Source organism: Mercenaria mercenaria, chromosome 9 (genome assembly GCF_021730395.1).
Source record: "Mercenaria mercenaria strain notata chromosome 9, MADL_Memer_1, whole genome shotgun sequence".
In the NCBI taxonomy this organism is placed as follows: domain Eukaryota; kingdom Metazoa; phylum Mollusca; class Bivalvia; order Venerida; family Veneridae; genus Mercenaria; species Mercenaria mercenaria.
In genome coordinates, this window is record NC_069369.1 from 16,298,759 (window position 1) to 16,311,354 (window position 12,596).

At 34.9% G+C, this 12,596-nt stretch overlaps 3 protein-coding genes across 5 annotated transcripts in view; 1 reads left to right on the plus strand and 2 right to left on the minus strand.

Annotated features, from left to right (window-relative positions):
• The window catches only part of LOC123546572 (adhesion G protein-coupled receptor A3-like), a 100,011-nt gene extending 93,679 nt beyond the window's left edge, over positions 1-6,332 (minus strand). For 2 of the 3 annotated variants that reach the window (XM_045332980.2, XM_045332979.2), the window contains exon 1: positions 211-1,038. In XM_045332980.2, coding sequence (XP_045188915.2) covers positions 211-512 — 302 coding nt within the window. In that variant the 5' untranslated portion in view covers positions 513-1,038. Of the gene's footprint in view, positions 1-210; positions 1,039-6,202 lie in introns of those variants that run through there. The other variant, XM_045332981.2, reaches the window with a different exon arrangement.
• Positions 3,639-10,718, plus strand: LOC123546574 (amine sulfotransferase-like). The gene is made up of 6 exons (XM_045332982.2): positions 3,639-3,881; positions 5,692-5,921; positions 7,095-7,221; positions 8,614-8,711; positions 9,785-9,968; positions 10,240-10,718. The coding sequence occupies exons 1-6, from the start codon at positions 3,737-3,739 to the stop codon at positions 10,368-10,370; spliced, it is 915 nt and encodes a 304-aa protein (XP_045188917.2). The 5' UTR covers positions 3,639-3,736; the 3' UTR covers positions 10,371-10,718.
• Positions 10,668-12,596, minus strand: part of LOC123546575 (kinesin-like protein KIF11-B) — a 51,140-nt gene continuing 49,211 nt past the window's right edge. Inside the window, exon 23 of the mRNA XM_053550900.1 lies at positions 10,668-12,330. Within this exon, the coding sequence (XP_053406875.1) occupies positions 12,193-12,330 (138 nt within the window). The 3' untranslated portion in view covers positions 10,668-12,192. The remainder of the gene's footprint in view (positions 12,331-12,596) is intronic.

A 12,596-nucleotide genomic window follows, 5' to 3' on the forward strand; every position in this document is an offset into this window, starting at 1 on the left:
AGTTAATCAAAGTGGCAGTCATGAACCATAATCAATATACACCTTAAATAACAAGTTTGAAATCAATACAAAATATAAAAAATAAATGACCACACTAATTTTGCCTTTAAACGGATGACCCGGTTCTCGATTTTACCAGGAATAAATGAAAAGTTATGTTAAAACTTTTGAACTAACGCTAAACCAAACATTTAATTCTAAAATACTTACAAATAAATTGTATCAAGAGGAATAGTTATAGCCCTATTTAAATCCTCGATAGAACTGAATCTATATGGATTATTGGAACAGTCAACTTTTCGACCCTTTGTATCCTGGGGCATACCCAATTCATCAGCTTCGGGTCCATTTGTATCGCCTGTTTCACCATCATTTTCAGCGGATTCTTCATTCTTTTCTGGCACTGTGGTGCAGGTACACCCCGAGGAGCATGCCTGGGATAGCAGGGATTTTTGATGGAGGATAAGAATTGTCAGAAATGTGTGAAATACACAAATCTGCAAAACATTCATTTTGTATTCAGTTAATACACATGCTTTTTTGTTTCAATGGTCACGCGCAACTAATCAAAGCAATCAGCCAAGAAAAATGTGATATTACATCTGAAAACACTATTTTTGTACCAGCGGCGGTGCATCCCTTTGATGTTTTAGCGGCGTCTTTGATCATAAGGAATCATGCCATTACTCATTCAAGCTTCAAAATAAGCCTTTCCAAATACGTAGATATTTCACCAGAAAAATGAAAACACAGGCTTTAAAACGGTGCACATTGTGGAAAAGAATTATGCACAAGCGTAATGAAAAAAAATATGAGAATCAAAATTTTGACAGGGTGCTTAGTTCACTCGCAAACCAAACATTCAATTTTTCTGGCACTTTTCTTATTATATTCCATTTAAAATATATCCAGTCTAATGAATGAAATAATATACACGACACAGAGAGAAATGTACACGTCCGGAAATGTAACAGTAATGGGGAAAATCACAAAATCCAGTGTAATTCCATAATCTTGGTGGCCGACATCTTGCCGTTTCAGTTTACGTGTGACGTCACAATTTTCTATTTTTAGAAAGGATCTTTTCCATCAGATACAGTACAGTCTCAAAAGTGTCGAAAGGCTGTAGCAGGTAAGTCTTGATAATATTACCCATCTCATTAATGGTAAACACAATCAATTTTAAGTTTGATAATATATCTATACATAGCTAAGGTTGCTTATATGTATGCCCGACTACTATAAATAAATAGAGGATATTTGTTTGTTTTGAGTGAAAGTTTTTATTTTATGCTATCAAATGAAATACTGTACAATATTCTATCAGTTAAATATTTTCATTTATTTTATGCTAACTAATGAAATACTGTATTCTATCAGTTAAATATTTTTATATTTCATCACTCACACTGTGAAAATATGAATTCTAACACGATCCGATTCATTTTCCTATTAAACAAAGAAGGCTGGAAACAGTGAATTATTAAACAACAATTCACTGTTCTGACGTCACAATTATTACGTCATAGCGTCAGGCGGCGTAGCGGCGCGCTGGAAAAGAACCCGATTGAAAACGGGCAAATATTTAATGCATGCCGACAAGGATGTACTTTAAAGTCCTTAATAACGTGTTAGAATCGAAATAATATATCTCATTTAGTGATTTGCTCTTGAAAAAATCACTGTTTGTCGTTCAGATGCGTAGCATTATATCACTCGGGCGCATTCAGCGACAAATCACCGATGAGATATATTATTTCTTAAATCTATATTTTCACACTGTGAGAGATATAGCTTCATCCCCTCAGGATGAAAATTGTAGTCGCACTTTGTTCTTTATAGTATTTTTCTCGATTCAAATCATTTTACTTAATACTTAATGAGAATTTCGTAACATTATGCAGCAAAAAATAAAATAAAATGGAACTTTATGTTGTGTGCGTCTTTATAACGTCACAACACGTCTGACGTCATGTCTGTTTACGCGCGTCTGTTTCCCGCGCTGAGATTAAAAATTGTTGCAAAATGCTCATCTCAACGTAACTGAGCATAAAATAAAAAGAAAATTTGTTTGTTTTTCGTGAATATGGAATATATCTCACCTCGAAGTGAGAAAATATTCACATTTTCACTCGCGCTACGCGCTCGTGAAAATATTTGAAATTTTCTCACTTCTCTGTAAGATATATTCCATATTCACTCAAAACAAACAAATATCCTCTATATATAACGTTAGCTTGTATCTTCTTGTATCACCAGAAACGAACATGACAAGATTAATCTTGGCAATATATAAAAGAGGAACAGAGTCAGAATATATGGAACTGGTGGCTGTATGTTACGACCCTGCTGATTACTGTGGACTAGATTCTGTCCCAAACATAACATTTTCAATACTTGCTTATCTATTGATCAATATGTATCTTTACAAAACCTTGTGGGTGATTTTATATAACCTAAAACCATAATCTTTTTCTTTCCTGTCTCTGTGTAAATTTTGGATCCTGAGAATGCAGTTAATAGGTTCTATGTCATGTTACATAGTGTAGGCTATTTCTAAAACACCGGGAACTATTAATACCAGTATTTTAATAATTTTTTTTTATCTCGACTGAAAAAGAATCAGCTGTGACCCCAGAAAAACTGGAAAACTCTTTCTTCAGAGGAGGAAGTGTGTGTGCGGGGGGGGGGGGGGGGGGGGGGGAGTATGTAAACAGTGCTGTAGCCAGACACAACTTTTAATCGAGGCAATCTAGGGGGGGCCGCGGGCATGACCCCCTCCACAGGACGTCTCTGGTGCGTTCTTGAGCACTCTCAGACTAAAGAAAATTTACTTTCTGACACGTGCATTGAAACAAATTTGATGTTTGTATAAGATATAACATATCTATCTTTAATAAATGCATTCTGTACAATAGATTGTGTGATCAAAATCTTCTTTATTGTGGCAAAACAATTCGTAAGTCTTTTTGCTACTCGTGAAGAGCGCATGCGCATTAAAATAAAAATATCCGGTAAAACATCAGGACAACCGATAGCATTGTAGCATTGTAAATCCGTCTAGTCATTACTTAACGAAAATGCTATATTTGACTAGAATTTAACACTTTCGATTGGCTGGATCAAACATTCCAAAAAAAAAACAACAACAACAACAACAAAAAATATGTGATAAAAATAATACTTCTAGTAAAAAAAAAAGAATTTCATTTAAAACCGTATGTATTTTGTTACAGTTTTCTGCATTTTACATTTTAGTCTGACTTCAGAAAATATTTAATAGATTGACAACTTAAGGCAACACTGCATAAAATTCACTCCACTTTATTATAATTATTTATTATTACTTTTTACATCCATAGCAATGATACAGTGAACAAAAAAATCAGTCAACTTCTAACGGACATGTAAAATTATAAAATTCAGAGACCAAGCACTTTCAAGTCTAGAAAATGAATGCGGAATTAGGATGCGAGTTCAAAAATTTCCTGTCTGTACCTGAAAGTTTAAAGATTTATGCCTCTGCTCCTGAGTCAGAATGACCAGTTGAATACCATTATCAATCAAATTTATATTAATATACAATTAAGAATTCAGAGTCATGCGTACCAATTTAGGTTGTAAATATTTATACTCATTATATACCCTCTGAAAAGAAGTATTGGTAGTACTGGATTTACTATCACCTTTCTAGTCGAAGTAACTGATACTTATTTTACAAAGATTTTCTGTCAGAATGGAGTTACCAAATTACAAAAAAGATCACGTGGCGTTACGGATATACAAAGGCACGTGCGTCTTTGACACGTGTGAAACAGATGCCATTCAAAACATGTCAGTCCTCGATGACGATATATGGGTGCTTAGTTTTCCGAGATCAGGTAAATATTATGAAGTGTGAACTGTATGTTTTGAAATCTGTATTTTTGTCTGGCTCTCCAAGTCATTACATGTAAGGTAGAATGATTACATCATCATATATAGCATACAATAGGGTTATTATAACAGTAGCTTGATCTGGGATGCAGTATTCGGCTCGAGTGGATTTTGCCAGATCGGATCTCACGAGGCGCGCAAGCGCCGAGTGTGATCCGACCTTGCAAAATCCACGAGAGCCGAATACAAAGTCCCAGATCTAGCTACTGTTATAATGACCCTTTTATATTATATACCTTTACCATTTTGATTCTTGTTTTGTTCTTGAACGAAATCTTCAATGTTTATCGATATTAAATGGAACATAGTGAAGTTTTTATGTGCGCTTTTTATAGAAAAGTGTCGGCTAATGCATATTAATGTAAATAGTCCGGCAGTATACAATACGGAAGGTACAATACGGAATTCAAAAGGTACAATACGGAATTTTTGTCTGTCTGTTCATATTTAATTGTGAAATACAAGCAGATTTTTTACAGAATTTATATAGGTATATAATAAATGTATTTATTTGCTACAACTGTTGTTGATACATGCTTGTTTAACCGTTTTTCGTTTAGTTGTCATGGATGTATAAATGTATGTCCTCTTTAAATAAAGGCTATGTTATTATTATTATTATTATTATTGTTGTTGTTGTTGTTGTTGATGTTGATGAAGTTTCTTCATAACAGACTTGGAAAGACAAATGTACAACTGAAAAAGAAATACTAAAATTGTAGCAGAACACCTTGCAGGCGACATGCTTTTAATGAACTTGACAAGGTCGCTAATAAGCCCAGATGATTCCCAGTGGAGGAACACACTCCAATTAGTGATGCAGAATACTCCTTAAACAACATCATTAGCTCACCTGAGCTAAAGGCTCATGGTGAGCTTTTGTGGTCGTCCGTCGTGTGTCCATCAACATTTTCTAAAAACTTCTTCTTGAAAACCATTAGACAGAATTACATCAAACGTCACAGGAACGATCCTTGGATGGCCTCCATTCAAAATGTTAAAAAAAATTGAATTCCATGCAGAATTCTGTTTGCCATGGCAACCGAAAGGAAAAACTTTAAAATATTTTTGTCCAAAACCGCCTGTGACATCATCAAATTGTGCCCCTGGGCTGAAAAGAGGCCCTGACCCGGGGGTCCCACGTTTTACACAGACTTATATAGGAAAAAACTTTACAAAACCACAAGACCTAGAATTCTGAAAACTTTGAAAATCTTTTTGTCCAAAACTGCAAGGCGTAAATCCTTGATATTTGGCATGTGACACCATCTAATGGTCCTCCAAGATTGTTCAAATTATTACCCTGGGGTGAAAAGAGGCCATGTCCCGGGTATGGGGGGTGGGGGGGGGCGGGGAGTCTCAAGTTTTACATAGATTTATATAGGATTTAAAAAAAAAATCTTCTTGTCTGAAAGGGCACTTGTTATATGAGTTATATAGGAAAAATACTTCAAAAATTATCCGATCATATTTCCTAGACCGTTTAATTAGAATTACCTGATGACCCCAAGTGATTAGGGGTCACCTAACTGTGACCTTGACATACTTTCTTGTTTTTTTTAAGATAAACCTTGAAATTTGGATGACATATACAGTTTTGCACACCAGTCTTAAAACTGACCTTCAGTGACCATGAATGTGACCTACTGATCTACTTTCTTAATATTTTAGCATCAGTTTGACATTTGAAACATGTAGTTCATATTACTCAAGTGAGCGATTCAGGGTCATTATGACCCTTTTGGTTTTTTTAAGGCACTACAGTCACACAAGAGATAGTATATTTGTTGGTCAACAAGTTAGACTTCAAAACCGCAAAATCTCGCCCACTTGATGAACGCTTTCCATTTCTGGATGCATGTCTACCTGGTATGCCTTACTTCCGCGGACTAAAGGGCGTCGAAGAACAGTCTACGCCGAGGCTTATAAAATCCCATCTGCATTACCATGTTTTGCCACAAAGTTTGTACAGCAGTAAATGCAAGGTATTTTCATTTCAGTATCTATTTCGTAAAGGCTAGTGTCTTATTCTTCATTCTATATCATGGGCTGTATGTACGATCTCACACATTTTTTAAAGCACTATTACGAAGTCTAACGGAGCCAGTACAGTAACTTTTAAACTTTATGATCAAAATATTCAAAAATTCTTTGCCTTCTTGAATTTTGAAATTACCAATGTCATTGCGAACGTACTAATTAATGTCCATGTAAACGGATCGGACACAGTTCGTTACAACTTTTGAATTAATTAAGTAAATAGTACCTTGACAGCTCTTGCACGCGCCAAATTTTCTGATATCCTTATAACTGCCTTCCCGCTGTAGAAAAAAATACTCGGTCATATTCATAACGTATAACGCAGCCTTAATTAGTTTGCACTGTGGTATGTTTGTATAGGGAAGTTATATCATCTTACTCATTGTCACATTTACTTATTATTTTGGTTTCTGTTAAAAGAATATTTCATTTTGTTTTAAAGGGCAAGGAAGCCTGACAATAAGTTTAATGATTTCATATGGAAGCCATTCTCAAGCCTTTCATAACGTTGAAAGATTTTTAAAAAATCTGACCACTATTGAAAAGATACAGAAGTTTGAAATTTAAGAAAATTGCTTATCATGGAGGCAGCCATTTTAGTGTGTTTATGACGTCATTTACACGCTGATGAATTCTTTATTTAGCAAAAAACCTGTTAAACATATTAATTTTATACGTTTCTTGAATGTAGGATGTAAAACATGGTAATTTCTTTCAATATAGCTGAAAAAATAGAGAAATAATTTTACAGAATTAAGTAAATACAGTTCAAATAAGTACAAAATGTATCTAGAAAAGTAATAAATCTGCCATTTTGTTTTTTGTCGTCATGGAAACAAAATGGGCGCCATTTTGATCAAATATCTAAATGGGTAGAACTTTTTCATTTTTAAGCTGGTTTTGAAAATTCTTTCACTTCTTTAAATGATTAAAGAAATCCTAGCAGATGGAATTAACATAAGAATATCATTGCTTTTCCCTTCGAGCATATAAAACAAAATTAGTGACTGTTAGACTTTACCTTATAGATTCATTTTTTTTTCTTTCAACTTATCTTGCTATAAAGATATTGAACTGAAATTTAATTCAGTTCCAGTTGATATTTTGCATTTCTTTAGAAAATATATGTGATGCGTAATCCGAAAGACGTGTACGTTTCATGTTATATGCTGACACAGTTTCTCGATCAGTTACGACCGGAAGTTACACTGGAGACTTTTTTGGACCAATGGCTGGATGGTAAAGGTAACTTGCTTACTGTGTCTAACCTTGTGTTAAGTGAATATACTTGTACATAAAAGGCAAGGCCGACAGTGCACCACCCGTTTCTGCGCCAGTCTCCGAACTGAATAAACTCTCTCTGCAACAAAATGCTAGAAATGGGTGTGAATAACCATGTGGATTACCGGACATAGAAGTCATTCGCCTATTATGTTTATATGGAAACGACAGCTAGGTAGGGAAGATGAGTTTCTTATGACTACGAAAGGTGTTTAAGCTGTACTTGAACATAAAAGAAAGATATGTACATGTATAAATATGTTCAATGATCAGTATTTCGCTGTAACAAATATTCGATCTGAAATCCATTATATAGTTCCGAATAATCCTAAAATACTTTGACCAAGACGGCAAAATTGTATTAATAGTTTATTGATCCAATAGTCTATTGTGCGCCTCTGCACTCGTCTCTGCAGGATCCCCTAAAGGTGCTGCTGATGGAGACACTTGGAATTAAAATGACTTTCCTAGTTTTAAGCTAGGCCAATGTCTGTTTAATGTATTGTGCTATCTTGATGGGACACCACCTATAAGCGAAGTTCAAATTGAATTCAAGCAATAATGCATATACCAGCAAGGCGTTCTTCAATTTACCACAATTTTGTTTTGTAGTCATATGGCGACTTTTAGCTTTGACGATGGAGGAAACTCCAGGTGCCCGTCCGTGCATCATTTCATCACGGACGGGCACCTAGGTAGAACCAACGACCTTCCGTAAGTCAGCTGGACGATTCCCTCACAAAGAATTAAACGCCCCGTGTGAGGCTCGAACCAACATCGGTGAGGGGCAAGTGACCTTAATCACTTGGCCACCTTTTTCATAATCCTACTTTAAGAATGGTATTCAAAAGCGCAAGCACAATTGCTTTCTTATTTGTCATCAATTTTCTCACGTATAAAAGTGCATGTATCTTTAAGATATTGCAATAAAGAAAATTGCACAAATTCAATGTAACACCTCTCATAGACAGAACTTCAGGAATCCGGGTATGTTAACTGACAGAACGTGCAACACATTAACCATTCGTTGATACCAGTAAGACACTCAAGGCCCACATTTCGCAGCCATAGCAGGGAAAAAGAATATTAAATATAAGCAACACATGATGGATTCGAAAAATGAATTCACAAACTGTTCTTGATAGAGTTTGAGGAGATCGAGTCAATCTAGAGCACGTCATTCTCGTGTTATTCATTTTTTGGCAGAATTGTCTTTGGGATCGGTGCAAGACTTTTTAATATTACGTTTCCAAAACAGAAGATACACGGAAAATGCGTGCATTATATAGTCCATAGAAAGAAATATGCTGAAGCTTTAAGAGATTGCATATTGTAGTCATCATATCTGTTTTTCAGCATACAATACACCCTGGTGGTTACATGTGCGTGCTTTCTGGGAACATAGGCATGAGATCAACAACATCCTGTTTCTTAAATACGAAGATATCGTCAAGGTAGTTACCGAATATAATATTTGCTCTAATGTAATTCAGTACTGTTTATGAATGAAGTGGTCATGAAGACATCTTTGTTGGCCGCTGAACTACCAGTTACAGGTCCAAACTATTAGTAGTAAAGGCGCTTCTTGCACCAGCACCGGAGTCGTTTACAAAGCTTTTTTTTCAGAATAGGGCTTATAATATTGTCATTGCTTATCTTATACATGTATCACTGTTTAAAATTATTAACAACTTAAAACAAAAGGGCCATGATGGTCCTATATCGCTCACCAGAGTTGATTTTGACCCCAGATGACTCAGTTTCGAACTTGACATAGCGATCTTCAAGACGAACATTCTGACCAATTCTCATGAGTTTCAAACTTAAACCGTGGTCTCTGAAGTGTTAACAAGATTTTCCTTTGATCTGGTCTACTGACCTAGGTTTTGACCCCATTTAAAACTTGACCTAGAGATCATCACATTTTGACCAAGTTTCATAAACATAGGGTCACAACTGCGGCCTCTAGTGTTAACAAGTTTTTCCTGAGTGACCTTGTTTTTGACCCCACATGACCGAGATTCAAACTTGACCTTCAGGTCATCAAGACTAACATATTGACTAATACTCATGAGTTTCAAACTGAAACCATGGATTCAGGAGTGTTAACAAGATTTTCCTTTCATCTTGTCTACTGATCTAGTTTTTTAACCCACATAACCCAGTTTTGAACTTGACCTAGAGATCATTAAGACAAACATTCTGACCAAGTTTCATAAAGATCGAGTCGCAACTGTGGCCTCTAGTGTTCACAAGCTTTTCTTTTGATTTGACTGGGTGACCTAGTTTTTGGCCCCAAGTTTCATAAATATTGGGTCACAACTGTGGCCTCTAGTGTTCAGAAGGCAAATGTTGCCAGACGCCGCATGATGGATGCCGGACAATGACTAGTCACAATAGCTCACCTTCAGCATTTCGTGAGCTAAAAAAAAAGCTATGGTCATACATTTTAAGCTCTTTCATAGACAGAATTAAGCATTAAACAAAATTCATTTTGACGTTCTGCAACAATTTTGTCAATGAACAGGACATGAGGAAAACCATATATCAGATTGCGGAACATCTAGGAGTTGCTGTGACACCTGAAGAAGTGGATAAAATTGCAGAGCACTGTAGTTTCCGTGAGATGAAAGCCAGCAAGTCAACAAACGCTGGTTGGATGCTAGATCACTGGCAGGTTGACAAGAGATTTGTTGGACACGTTAGGAAAGGTTATTACGATACCTTTAAGCATTTCATGAATTTAATATATTAAATTCTTAAACTTTAAAATACTTTTTTGAAAATCTATTTCTATGTTATACTAGTTACAGTTGAGAATATTGGCAGAAAATATTCTCTAAATAAGTAATCTGAGAGAGGCAAAGCTAAGATAGTTTCTGTTAATATTCTCAGCAGTGTTTTGTCCCTATTCCTGTTTTTGTCTACTGTCATACAACTGTATAACCCTGACAAAAGATGTCTTCAATTTACTAATTACAGGCAAAGTAGGAGACTGGCGAAATCACTTTAACTCTGACATGAGTGAAAAAATTGACAAAATGGTGCAAGAAAAAGTAGGCGATCTGGACCTGAAGTTTGATTATGGCGCTGATGACCTGTCAACATCATAGTTTTGATGGTACCAATTTTCCCGGGATTTCTGAACTGAAAACTTCTTGAAGAGTGAACAAAAAGAACAATTAGAACTTCATTCTTCAGTGGAGTTTATATTACAGTAGCTATAATAACTTTACACAAGAACAACAAAGCAGTACTAGTATTATTTAAGATGAGATCTGTTCAGCTACATGATTGTAAGAAGTCTATGCTTTTAAATAAGAACATTTTATACACTTACAGTTCCACACATGAAAATAAAACAGTATTTATCATTGTTTGAAACATTTACTTCGATAAAAGAAAATAAAAACATCTTTACATGCTCTATTTTCGCATTTGTATTCATAATAATAAAAATATTATTTTAACAGTTTATGGCTAAAAGCATACAGAAAATAAAAATCTAGGGAGATAGAAAATATTAGTCCAAATGGGGTCATAACTTAGCCAAAATGCAAGTAGAACTTGATGCTATCACATAGTTTTATAACCCAAAGACACATGTGAAGTTTCAATTCAATATCTGCAATAGTCTTGCATGACACATTGTAAAATTTTAACCAGGATTTTCTATGTCCAAAATGGGACATACTTTTGCCAAAAATACATGTCAGTTATGGGACTTGACTCAGTGCAGTCGGTAATTGACCTAGAGAAAGAAAAAAATAAGTTTCAAAGCTATATGCCTTTGAATGACAGTTATAGTACTTGCAAATAAAACTTTAACCAAGGTGTGATACTGACGCCACGATGAGTACAATAGCTCGGACTATTTGAAAAGTCTTTCAGTGACATCTTTTACATCACTGGGAAACTAGCTGTGTAAAAAGATTTAAAGAGTTTAAATGATGGCATGTGTCAGGTGACTTCATCATTGGATCAACACAGAACCTGGTCAGTTACAAATGTTTGCTTTGTATTTCAATCAATTTCTGTGTAATTCTGTATATGTCCACACTACATTCACTAAATGAGAACGTATAACCCTACATTCATTTACTAACTAACACATAGGTACATACAAGACTGGCAAGTTGCAAACAGACAGAAAGAAAAGCACAGTAGAGAAAATGCAGTGAATGAAAGGGAGAAGAAATGCAGAAAAGAGAAGTTATCAGTGAAACAATCTAAACAAATTTTACAGCTACGTGATTAACCAATTTGCTGTGGTCAAAATATTGCTTTTGAAGAGTATATGCTTCAGGGCTTTCAATAGGGGCATTGTAAATAAGCATTAATTAACAAAGTTCGTTCTTTGGATAATATCTTAAAGATATATTGGGGAACAATGGTCTTCAGCAGTCAAACTACCATCCACACCATAAAACAAAATTAAAATTTACTTCTATATACAAACAAGTTTAAATAGCCTGACACATTCATATACAACAATACTCATTCAATATACAATGTACGTTTAAGAATGTAATAATGGGTGAATATATAAGACAGGTTTACAAGTCAGAATAAAATCAGTGATAGTATAAAAACCATATAAAATGGCTACTACAGAGCATTTATTCATTAAACAGCACCAAGTCAAACTAGTCTGGTTTAAACTTATGTCTGTATTGTGCATATATTTCATACATAAACAGTATTCAAACAAGAAATAAGCACTAAACCAACAAATCTGGCTTTACAAAGAAACTTTCATTCAAAAGATGCTCATATTCATTCACTGTGACTAGCAGGTCTGACCTTTCTCTGTCTCTGACATTAAATGTTTTAAGTTTTGTTTAAATTGTTTCATTTCAGTAAATAAATTGATCAAACAAGTTCTACTTTGTAGAACTGAGTAATTGAAAAACAACTTTGTTTTTTATGTTTTCACTATTCAGCTGCTTCAATGTTGTTTTGTCTAAGTGGCAGACGAGTTCTTCCCCGTGGTGTCACGTTGGCAAAGTTCTTTTTGCTCTTCTTAGCACCCAGTGGTCGGCCCTGTCTATCATTCTCCTTGCATTCAGACATCTACAGGTAAATTAACAGTGTTGTTATCATGCACAAACATGCACTAACTCTCTTCAATGTGCACAGTTAATATAAAAGTAAAAATTTGGCTGATCTTATTTTATATTTGAAATATTAGGTAACATGGCATCCAACACTGCTAAAGCATCTATTCAATAAATTCAATAACAAAGACTTATTTTCAGGTAACTAATTAGCAAAATTGATATCTTAAAAATTTGGAATTATTTGATGTTTGAGTCTTTCATGGGTAAGTAGGCATATCC